Source organism: Pseudophryne corroboree, chromosome 11 (assembly GCF_028390025.1).
Source record: "Pseudophryne corroboree isolate aPseCor3 chromosome 11, aPseCor3.hap2, whole genome shotgun sequence".
NCBI classification, from domain to species: Eukaryota; Metazoa; Chordata; class Amphibia; order Anura; family Myobatrachidae; genus Pseudophryne; species Pseudophryne corroboree.
The window spans coordinates 54,954,039-54,966,003 of NC_086454.1; the positions used below are offsets into that span (position 1 = coordinate 54,954,039).

At 60.5% G+C, this 11,965-nt stretch overlaps 1 protein-coding gene across 1 annotated transcript; it reads left to right on the forward strand.

Moving 5' to 3' along the window:
• Positions 1–9,881: 9,881 nt before the first annotated feature.
• Positions 9,882–11,490, forward strand: LOC134969914 (uncharacterized). Its single transcript, XM_063946087.1, has 2 exons — positions 9,882–10,851; positions 10,957–11,490. Exon 1 carries the CDS (start codon positions 10,006–10,008, stop codon positions 10,675–10,677), a length of 672 nt encoding a protein of 223 aa, XP_063802157.1. The 5' UTR covers positions 9,882–10,005; the 3' UTR covers positions 10,678–10,851; positions 10,957–11,490.
• The last annotated feature ends 475 nt before the right edge of the window (positions 11,491–11,965 follow it).

Here is an 11,965-nt window from a genome sequence, read left to right on the forward strand (position 1 = left end):
ACTGCATTTTGTGGAAGTCATGCTGATGAGTGTGTACGGCTGAACCCTAAGGCTGGGAGTGGTTCCAAGAGCCTGGGTAAAATAGGAGAGTGTACTGCAAAAGTGTCGCGCGCATCACCTGTCCTGCTACGTCCAAGAGAACCAAGCTGAGAGATTCACAGGATGAGAACAGTCCAGCCAGGAAAAAGATGGGTTCTCGATAGAAAGTCCTCTTTTCTTTGTCCTGCAAACCCGATCGATGTGGCTCCCTGCGCCCCTGTGGAAGATGGGGGAAGTGCAGTCTCACCGGGACTTCCAGTCTCCCGTTCCTCCGATCTTCCCTCCAAGGCTGAAATGGGGCTCCTCCGGGCATCGGTTGGAGCCCGCGGACTGGGCTTGGCCCAGCTCCTTCTTCCCTGGCGCAGCGCCCCCTGTGGAAGATGGGGGAAGCGCAGTCTCACCGGGACTTCCAGACTCCCATTCCTCCGATCTTCCCTCCGAGGCTGAAATGGGGCTCCTCCGGGCATCGGTTGGAGCCTGTGGACCGGGCTTGGCCCAGCTCCTTCTCGCCTGGTGCAGCGCCCCCTGTGGAAGATGGGGGAAGTGCAGTCTCACTGGGACTTCCAGTCTCTCGTTCCTCCGATCTTCCCTCCGAGGCTGAAATGGGGCTACTCCGGGCATCGGTTGGAGCCTGCGGACTGGGCTTGGCCTAGCTCCTTCTTCCCTGGCGCAGCGCCCCCTGTGGAAGATGGGGGAAGCGCAGTCTCACCGGGACTTCCAGACTCCCGTTCCTCCGATCTTCCCTCCGAGGCTGAAATGGGGCTCCTCCGGGCATCGGTTGGAGCCTGCGGACCGGGCTTGGCCCAGCTCCTTCTCGCCTGGTGCAGCGCCCCCTGTGGCAGACAGGGGAAGCGCAGTCCCACCGGGACTTCCAGTCTTTCGTTCCTCCGATCTCCCCTCCGAGGCCGAAATGGGGCTCTTCCAGGCATCGGTTGGAGCCTGCGGACCGGGCTTGGCCTGGCTCCCTATTCCTGGGAGCAGCGCCCCCCAGTGTGCTGAACTGGTTACTGCATTTTGTGGAAGTCATGCTGATGAGTGTGTACGGCTGAACCCTCAGGCTGGGAGTGGTTCCAAGAGCCTGGGTAAAATAGGAGAGTGTACTGCAAAAGTGTCGCGCGCATCACCTGTCCTGCTACGTCCAAGAGAACCAAGCTGAGAGATTCACAGGATGAGAACAGTCCAGCCAGGAAAAAGATGGGTACTCGATAGAAAGTCCTCTTTTCTTTGTCCTGCAAACCCGATCGATGTGGCTCCCTGCGCCCCGGCGGGGAGGGCCATTCGCTTGGCCGGAACCCAGGGGTCCCGGCCAGCTCCAGGCGAACAAGGCCCTCCTTCTGCCCACGGCGTGCCTGGAAACCCTCCACTGTAAGGGTTTACTAGTCCCCAAATGTCCGCCCAGTGCTCTTGGCCAGAGCTGGGTGGGCCTTGTTTCTGACTCCAGTCAGTATGGTCTGCTCTGTCTATCAGCCCAGCAGGTGCCTGACAACACCAGGGGTGCTGGGGAAGTGTCCCCATCACCTAGCAAAGCTCACCATTGGACCCTGGTGGAGCACATGATTTCCCGGGAACTGCACAAGTGCCACCATGAACCAATGATGCGGTCTGTCAATGGCCGCAGGTGGCTGCACGGAAGGGTTCAGCTGTGGGGTCCTGCGGAGAGAAGAGCCAGACAGGATGGAGGTAGAGTGAGATAGAAAGTGTGCGAGAAAGGGGAGTCTCGTATGGCGTGAGAGAGAAGCACAGGCTCTGAGCAAAGCTGACTGGATTACGTCAGTAGAAAAAGGGAGAGTGGGAGGCCCCTTTGGAGGGATCCAGTGGAAGCTGCGCACAGAGTGGGCCTGGGACTACCCATGTATCATTGACGGTATCCTGGAGAGTGGAACAGCCCTTTACAATATGAACCTTTCACCCCCCATGACAAGATGAAACCAGTCAGGTGTAGATCGGGATGTGATGGGTTGGGGGCAGCGGGGTTCCCTGGGGGCCGACGACTCACCCTCGCCTCGACCGGCGGGGACCTGGGTTGGGAGGCCTGAGGCGACCTTTTTAAATCGCTGCTTACCCAAACTGTCCCCCAGGGTGGCTTGCACTGGTTGCCTAGTGAACAGGTTGTCGGGTGAGGAGAAAAATGTGAGATCGAGTGGGTGCTGTTCCCCTTTATCTGGGGGCTGATCAATGTGCCTGGTGCCTGGGTACCACGGAGAGCGGGCCCCACTGTCCATCTGACTCTGAACTTCTCACTTGGCCCGCACTGATGGCCATCCACTGGGCCTACTCCTCTTGTTGGTTGCCTGCTTGGTGTGTGGCTCCTTCTTCTCTGTGGGGTTTCCTGCTGCTTTCGAGATGGCGGCTGGCTCACCCCCTGTCACCGCTGGCTACTGAGAGCTACCTTGTTGATCCTGCCAGTAGCCTTCCGCATCAATGCAGAAACTGGAGGGCTGCTGTAACCCAAAATGCTTGCCCTCAGCTGAGTGGCACAGCTGGGGGCTGTCGCGGGAGGTTTTCAGGTCCCCCTCCATTATGGAGGGGGGGGGTGATAACCACTCTCGTCCACCTTAGGCGGCGGGGTGCGGGACAGGCTCCGCAGGGCTGTGATGTCGGCCGGAGGGGTCACCTCCACCGGTCGCTGCTCCGCCCTGTCTGCAGCCTCCCCCTGCATCACCGCAGGATCCGGAGGGCTGCCGGATTCCCCAATGCTTGCTGGCGGCTGAGCGGCACGGGTCGGGGATGGATTGAGGATGTCTGCCCCCCCTCCATCCAGGAGGGGGGGAGGTGACAGCCACCCCCGTCCACCTTAGGCGGCGGGGTGCGGGACAGGCTCCGCAGGGCGGTGATGTCGGCCGGAGGGGTCACCTCCACCGGTCGCTGCTCCGCCCTGTCTGCAGCCTCCCCCTGCATCACCGCAGGATCCGGAGGGCTGCCGGATTCCCCAATGCTTGCTGGCGGCTGAGCGGCACGGGTCGGGGATGGATTGAGGATGTCTGCCCCCCCTCCATCCAGGAGGGGGGGAGGTGACAGCCACCCTTGTCCACCTTAGGCGGCGGGGTGCGGGACAGGCTCCGCAGGGCGGTGATGTCGGCCGGAGGGGTCACCTCCACCGGTCGCTGCTCCGCCCTGTCTGCAGCCTCCCCCCGCATCACCGCAGGATCCGGAGGGCTGCCGGATTCCCCAATGCTTGCTGGCGGCTGAGCGGCACGGGTCGGGGATGGATTGAGGATGTCTGCCCCCCCTCCATCCAGGAGGGGGGGAGGTGACAGCCACCCTTGTCCACCTTAGGCGGCGGGGTGCGGGATAGGCTCCGCAGGGCGGCAATGTCGGCCGGAGGGTTCACCTCCACCGGTCGCTGCTCCGTCCTGTCTGCAGCCTCCTCCCGCATCACCGCAGGATCCGGAGGGCTGCCGGATTCCCCAATGCTTGCTGACGGATGAGTGGCACGGGTCGGGATGGATTGAGGATGTCTGCCCCCCTCCATCCAGGAGGGGGGGAGGTGAAAGCCACCCTCGTCCACCTTAGGCGGTGGGGTGCGGGACAGGCTCCGCAGGGCGGTGATGTCGGCCGGAGGGGTCACCTCCACCGGTCGCTGCTCCGCCCTGTCTGCAGCCTCCTCCCGCATCACCGCAGGATCCGGAGGGCTGCCGGATTCCCCAATGCTTTCTGGCGACTGAGCGGCACGGGTCGGGTTATGGATTGAGGATGTCTGCCCCCCCTCCATCCAGGAGGGGGGGAGGTGACAGCCACCCTTGTCCACCTTAGGCGGCGGGGTGCGGGATAGGCTCCGCAGGGCGGCGATGTCGGCCGGAGGGTTCACCTCCACCGGTCGCTGCTCCGCCCTGTCTGCAGCCTCCTCCCGCATCACCGCAGGATCCGGAGGGCTGCCGGATTCCCCAATGCTTGCTGACGGATGAGCGGCACGGGTCGGGATGGATTGAGGATGTCTGCCCCCCTCCATCCAGGAGGGGGGGAGGTGACTGCCACCCTTGTCCACCTTAGGCAGCGGGGTGCAAGACAGGCTCCGCAGGGCGGTGATGTCGGCCGGAGGCATCACCTCCACCGGCTGCTCCTCTGCCCTGTCTGCAGCTTTCCCCCGCATCACTGCAGGATGCGGAGGGCTGCTGGATTCCCCAATGCTTGCTCGAGTCTGAGTGAGAGGTATGGCTGGGGGCTGTCGCGGGAGGTTGTCAGTTCCTAATCCATCTTGGAGGTGGGGTGATATTCACCCTCGTCCCCCCTTAGGCGGTGGGAGTGTGGGACAGGCTCTGCAGGGCGGTGATGGTGACTGCAGGGTTCTAAGGTTTGCTGGTTCCTTTACTTATTGGCCATGGTTGAACGTCATTGCTGTGCAAGGTTTTCGTAACCCCCTTCACCTTGGAGGTGGGGGGGGGGATCCGCTGTCATCATTTCTCACTTTGGTGTCAGGTTGAGATATTGGGCGCTGGTGGTTAGGTTTGTGTCGGCCTACTGATGATGTGTTGTCACTATTGAAATTCTCTATAAGAGAGTAACTATAAGATCAGACATTTGCTGCACATGTAAAGCTGAGAAACTAGAGGAGCCTGAGCTACTATCTCTGATATTATGACCGAGTGCCACGAAATCAGTCAATATTTGGCTGACAGCGGGGGTGGGCATATGGGGCGTCCTGTGCCCACGCACCCGAAGCTTCTTGCTCGCCTAGGCCGCGAGCAGTGTCCCGTCCCGAGGACTTGACCGGGGACAATCGGTTCGGCACGAGGGCCAGCGCCTCCGCCGGCCGGGTGGGTCGGCGGAGGCGCCTCTCCCCTGGTCCTCCCGGCCCCGGTGGCTGGTCCCTCCCTGGGCTTAATACCCGGCCGGAGCCCCCGCTCCCCGGGCTTAATAGTCGGGGGCCGGCGGCGCGAGCAGTGTCCCGTCCCGGGGACTTGGCCGGGGACAATCGGTTCGGCACGAGGGCCAGCGCCTCCGCCGGCCGGGTGGGTCGGCGGAGGCGCCTCTCCCCTGGTCCTCCCGGCCCCCGGTGGCTGGTCCCTCCCTGGGCTTAATACCCGGCCGGAGCCCCCGCTCCCCGGGCTTAATAGTCGGGGGCCGGCGGCGCGAGCAGTGTCCCGTCCCGGGGACTTGGCCGGGGACAATCGGTTCGGCACGAGGGCCAGCGCCTCCGCCGGCCGGGTGGGTCGGCGGAGGCGCCTCTCCCCTGGTCCTCCCGGCCCCCGGTGGCTGGTCCCTCCCTGGGCTTAATACCCGGCCGGAGCCCCCGCTCCCCGGGCTTAATAGTCGGGGGCCGGCGGCGCGAGCAGTGTCCAGTCCCGGGGACTTGGCCGGGGACAATCGGTTCGGCACGAGGGCCAGCGCCTCCGCCGGCCGGGTGGGTCGGCGGAGGCGCCTCTCCCCTGGTCCTCCCGGCCCCCGGTGGCTGGTCCCTCCCTGGGCTTAATACCCGGCCGGAGCCCCCGCTCCCCGGGCTTAATAGTCGGGGGCCGGCGGCGCGAGCAGTGTCCCGTCCCGGGGACTTGGCCGGGGACAATCGGTTCGGCACGAGGGCCAGCGCCTCCGCCGGCCGGGTGGGTCGACGGAGGCGCCTCTCCCCTGGTCCTCCCGGCCCCGGTGGCTGGTCCCTCCCTGGGCTTAATACCCGGCCGGAGCCCCCGCTCCCCGGGCTCAATAGTCGGGGGCCGGCGGCGCGAGCAGTGTCCCGTCCCGGGGACTTGGCCGGGGACAATCGGTTCGGCACGAGGGCCAGCGCCTCCGCCGGCCGGGTGGGTCGGCGGAGGCGCCTCTCCCCTGGTCCTCCCGGCCCCCGGTGGCTGGTCCCTCCCTGGGCTTAATACCCGGCCGGAGCCCCCGCTCCCCAGGCTTAATAGTCGGGGGCCGGCGGCGCGAGCAGTGTCCCGTCCCGGGGACTTGGCCGGGGACAATCGGTTCGGCACGAGGGCCAGCGCCTCCGCCGGCCGGGTGGGTCGGCGGAGGCGCCTCTCCCCTGGTCCTCCCGGCCCCCGGTGGCTGGTCCCTCCCTGGGCTTAATACCCGGCCGGAGCCCCGGCTCCCGGGGCTTAATAGTCGGGGGCCGGCAGCGCGAGCAGTGTCCCGTCCCGGGGACTTGGCCGGGGACAATCGGTTCGGCACGAGGGCCAGCGCCTCCGCCGGCCGGGTGGGTCGGCGGAGGCGCCTCTCCCCTGGTCCTCCCGGCCCCCGGTGGCTGGTCCCTCCCTGGGCTTAATACCCGGCCGGAGCCCCCGCTCCCCGGGCTTAATAGTCGGGGGGCGGCGGCGCGAGCAGTGTCCCGTCCCGGGGACTTGGCCGGGGACAATCGGTTCGGCACGAGGGCCAGCGCCTCCGCCGGCCGGGTGGGTCGGCGGAGGCGCCTCTCCCCTGGTCCTCCCGGCCCCGGTGGCTGGTCCCTCCCTGGGCTTAATACCCGGCCGGAGCCCCCGCTCCCCGGGCTCAATAGTCGGGGGCCGGCGGCGCGATCAGTGTCCCGTCCCGGGGACTTGGCCGGGGACAATCGGTTCGGCACGAGGGCCAGCGCCTCCGCCGGCCGGGTGGGTCGGCGGAGGCGCCTCTCCCCTGGTCCTCCCGGCCCCCGGTGGCTGGTCCCTCCCTGGGCTTAATACCCGGCCGGAGCCCCCGCTCCCCGGGCTTAATAGTCGGGGGCCGGCGGCGCGAGCAGTGTCCCGTCCCGGGGACTTGGCCGGGGACAATCGGTTCGGCACGAGGGCCAGCGCCTCCGCCGGCCGGGTGGGTCGGCGGAGGCGCCTCTCCCCTGGTCCTCCCGGCCCCCGGTGGCTGGTCCCTCCCTGGGCTTAATACCCGGCCGGAGCCCCCGCTCCCCGGGCTTAATAGTCGGGGGCCGGCGGCGCGAGCAGTGTCCCGTCCCGGGGACTTGGCCTGGGACAATCGGTTCGGCACGCGGGCCAGCGCCTCCGCCGGCCGGGTGGGTCGGCGGAGGCGCCTCTCCCCTGGTCCTCCCGGCCCCCGGTGGCTGGTCCCTCCCTGGGCTTAATACCCGGCCGGAGCCCCCGCTCCACGGGCTCAATAGTCGGGGGCCGGCGGTGCGAGCAGTGTCCCGTCCCGGGGACTTGGCTGGGGACAATCGGTTCGGCACGAGGGCCAGCGCCTCCGCCGGCCGGGTGGGTCGGCGGAGGCGCCTCTCCCCTGGTCCTCCCGGCCCCGGTGGCTGGTCCCTCCCTGGGCTTAATACCCGGCCGGAGCCCCCGCTCCCCGGGCTTAATAGTCGGGGGCCGGCTGCCCCTTCCCCAGGGCTGAACAGCCGGGGAACACCCGCCGGCCGGCGGGTCAATGGCGGAATGCAGATACTGGACAGCCCCAGCTTGTGGATTTTTTTCCCATTTTTTGGGGGGGAGGGGGATTATTGGGGGAAGGTTTTTATTTCTCCCCCCCCCTCCCATGGGCTGGACACACCTGCTGCCAGCCCATGGTTTTTTTTTTTTTGTTTGTGTTTTTTTTTTTTATCTACGCAGGCGCTGCAGCGTCAGCGGATGGGGATTCTTGGCATTTACCGACGCCGCCACAATTATTTTTCCCGTGCTGGTTTTTTTTCTGGAGGGGGGGGTTTGTTTGTGGTTTTTCTTTTGTTTTGGAATTTGTTTTGGAGGGGGATAAGGGGGGGTGCTTTGTACTTGTTTATTTTTTTGGGGGGGTCTGTTTGTTTTTGGGTGTGTTTTTTTTTTTTGGGGGGGGTCTTGTTCTTGCCCCAGGCACTGCAGTGGCAGATGGGGATAATGGACAAACCCCACTGCCGGACAAGTTATTTTTCCAGTACTTTTTATTTTGGGGGGTCTTTTTTTGGGTGGGGTGCTTTTTTTGTGGGGTGGTCTTGTTCTTGCCCCAAGCACTGCAGTAGCGGATGGGGATATTGGACAAACCCCGCTGCCGGCCAATGTATTTTTTCCCGTACTGTTTATTTTTTTTTGGGGGGGGGGTCTGTTTGTTTTTTGGGTGTTTTTGTGTGTGTTTTTTTTTTTTTTTTTTGGGGGGGGGGGGGTCTTGTTCTTGCAAACCCCACTGCCGGACAAGGTATTTTTCCAGTACTGTTTATTTGGGGGTCTTTTTTTTTGGGGGGGGGGGGGGGTTGTTTTTCTTTTTTTTTGTTTTTTTTTTTGGTTTTTTTTGTGGGGGTTGGGGGTCTTGTTCTTGCCCCATGCACTGCAGTGGCGGATGGGGATAATGGACAAACCCCACTGCCGGACAAGGTATTTTTCCAGTACTGTTTATTTGGGGGTCTTTTTTTGGGGGGGGGGGTTCTTTTTCTTTTGTTTTTTTTGTTTTTTTTGTATTTTTTGTGGGGGTGGGGGGTCTTGTTCTTGCCCCATGCACTGCAGTGGCGGATGGGGATACTGGACAAACCCCGCTGCCGGCCAAGGTATTTTTCCGTACTGTTTATTTTGGGGAGTCCTTTTTTGTGGTTTGAAAAAAAAAATATTTTTGTGTGTGGTTTTTATTAGGGGGGGGGGGGGGTTCGTTTTGGTTTTGCGTGTTTTTTTTTTTTTTTACCCCTTGTGCTGCAGCAGTGGATGGGGATATTGGACAACCCAGCTGCACTTTATTTTTATTTTTTTTAAACTGGGCAGGGTCAAAGCACACAGCATCACATACTCCCAGAAGTCCTTGGTTTGTCTCCCACCCCCAGAAGTTCACCATTATATATCTCTCACTCCCAGAAGTCCTCGGTCTGTTTTCCACTCCCGGAAGTCCCTGGCTTGTTTCCTTAAGACAATGAACACGGATGGGGCAGACAGTAAAACGGATGGCAGTGATGAAGACTATCTCCCCGACTCATCTGAGTTGAGCAGTTCAAATGACAGCAGCGCGGAAGAGACATCTTTTCACAGGAGACAGGCGCTGGAAGAAGCCGAGGCTTCCTCCACAGACGGCGGCCTGAACCGACGGACACATCACGGCGTGTCAGTCCAGGTTCTTACCCAAAAAGGGGATGGTTCCAGAACATATAACAAGAAGAAAAACTTCTGCCTATGGTGTGAGAGGCCATATTCCAAAATTGCGAGGCACGTGGAAGCCGTCCACCGCAGTGAGCCAGAGGTAGCAAGGGCACTGAGCTTTGACAAGAACTCCAGGGAAAGGTCAGTGCAGCTGGACCTAATTCGCCACCGGGGGAACTTTGCACATAATATCGGTGTTCTCCGCGAGGGCAGCGGTGTCCTACTACCTTGCAAGCAGCCGGCCAAAGCAGCAGCTCCCCAAGATTTCATGCACTGCGCACACTGCCAAGGTCTGTTCTCCAGGCGACACCTGTGGCGACATGTGAAGAGGTGCCCTCTTCGTAAAAGGGGTGGCCACCCCAAACCTGGTAGAACTCGGGTCCAGTCCCTGTGCACTTACGCCACACCCATTCCGCCAGGTGTTGGCACCGGCCTGTGGAAGTTGTTGAGCCAAATGAATTATGATGATGTGGTACCTGTGATCAAGGGGGACAGCTGCATCATGCAGTTCGGGCAGCACCTCTACAACCGACTGGGGTCTGATGTCGGCAAGCACGAGTACATCCGCCAGAAGCTCCGGGAGGTGGGTCGTCTCCTGCTGCATGCGATGAAGGTCACTCCATTGCGGAGCATGGAAGATTTCATCCGCCCACCCAACTTTTTCCATGTGGTGCATGCCGTCAGGAGCCTGGCTGGCTACGATGACAAGACCAACACATATAGGGTCCCCTCGCTGGCCCTGAAGGAGGGCCACAGCTTGCAAAAGATTTCTGCCATGGTTGAGTGCCAGGCGCTGATGGAGGGCAGTGCCCTGACAGTGGAGAGCGCACGGAGCTTCAGGAAACTGTACGAGGCGAGGTGGAGTGAGCTCATCTCAACTGCTGCCCTGAAGACCCTATGAGAGATAAAATGGAATGCCCCACTCCTCCTACCCTTCACTGACGACGTGAAGCGATTGAACCTGTACCTCCTTGACCGGCAGCGGGAGTACTTGGATGGGTTATCTGCCCACCCTTCTCCAAAGCAGTGGTCAATGCTGGCCAAGGTCACCCTCACACAGTTGATCCTCTTCAACCGCAGGAGGGAAGGTGAGGTGTCCAAGATGCGGCTATCCTCATTTGAATCACGGCACACAGCTGACCTGCAGGGTGACGTGGCCCAGGCCCTCTCGGAGATGGAGAAGGCTCTCTGTCACCACTTCACCCGTATTGAGATACCTGGTAAAAGAGGCAGGAAGGTTCCCGTCCTGTTATCCCCATGCATGCAGAAAGCCATGGAGATCCTGACCGAGAAGAGGGCAGAGTGTGGTGTCACCCCTGAAAATTTCTACATGTTTGCCAGGCCAGCCGCCTTATCACACTTCAGGGGATCCGACTGCATTCGTCTCTATGCCCGGGAGTGTGGGGCCAAGCATCCCGAAGCACTGTCCTCCACCCGCCTCCGGAAGCATGTAGCCACCCTTTCCAGGGTCCTCAACCTAAGCGACACCGAGATGGACCAGCTAGCCGATTTCCTCGGACATGACATACGGGTGCATAGACAGTATTATCGTCTTCCAGAAGGTACCCTGCAGCTGGCCAAGTTAAGCAAGCTCTTTGTGGCCCTGGAGCAAGGGAGAATGGCTGAGTTCAGGGGCCGCAGTCTGGAGGAGATCTCCATTGATCCAGATGGTAAGTATCACTGGACAAGTGTCTCCAGGGACTGACACTGTAAGTGGGCTGGTGTGACGGGGTTTACTGTCTTTCTCTATTTCCAGAACCAATCCAGGTGGCAAGTGATGACTCTGGGGATGAGCCAGAGAGGCAAGCCAGTGAGGTGACAGTGGTGCACACCGAGAAAGAAGCAAACAGTGTGGCAGTGGAGGGAGCCATTCCTAAAGGTGGGTGCAACCTTCCATGCTGGTGAGGGGGGGGGGGGGGTGTGGGGGGGTGGCCTTGGCTGGTGATGGCCTTGCAGGGTGACTGACCTTTCCTCTCCCACAAAGGTGACAGCAGAGGTGCTAAGAGAAAACCATGGACCCCAGCGGAAGTCAGAGCCGTTGAAAGACACATGATGCGGTTCATCCACTCCTGCAAGGTTCCGGGCAAGAAGGATTGTGATGCGTGCCTACGGGCTGAAACCCAAGCACTGAAGGCTCGGAACTGGCTTTCAATTAAATTCTACATAAAGAACAGAATAACTGCGATAAAGAGAAAGAACATGAACTAAATAAATAATAAATAAGTAAACAAACACATGCATCCATACACAAATAAATAAATAAATAAATGAATAAATAAATCAATACATAATAAAATGTGGGTGCCATTGCACCCGTTGGCCACCTGGGGGGAGGGTGTCACACATAAATTGATCCATATATTATGTCCCCATGGTCCCCTCCCAGGCCACGCATGCCCGCACCCTCTGTCCCCTTGCACAGGCTACAGGCTGGGCCCTTCCAGGGGTAAGGGAAATGGTGTCCCCATGAGGGATGTTCCATACATGGGTCCCGATGAGGTCACAAAAACAAGTATGTGTGTGTGTGTGTGCGCGTGTGTGTATGTGTGTGTGTGTGTGTGTGCAGATGGCATGCATGTGTAAATTTGTGTGTAGATGGTATGTGTGTAGAGCTTTCATACAGGTACAGATGGGTTGTGCAGTGAGCAGGGACATAATGTAATGGTAATACATTAAGTAGATGTTGTCATAAAGTAGAAAGAAAGGTGATAGCAACCTGTCAACCTCTGCTTCTGCCTTTTACCCTCCGTTCATCATCGTATCTCTCTCCCCATCACTCTATGCCTGTCATCCACTGCCCTGGCACTGATGTAGCTCCACCCACATTATCCACGGCTCCTCCCAATCCCAGACGGTGGGGGCCCTGCCTATTTAATCAGTCCCGGGCCCCACAATTTCTGATGGCAGCCCTGTATGTATGTATATATATATATATATATATATACATACAGTATATATAAAATGACATACATATGTTGCTTTCCTCCTGTACT

Coding starts and splice junctions, on each gene's coding strand:
- LOC134969914 (XM_063946087.1), top strand. CDS start 10,006: ATGCTGGCCAAGGTCACCCTCACACAGTTGATCCTCTTCAACCGCAGG.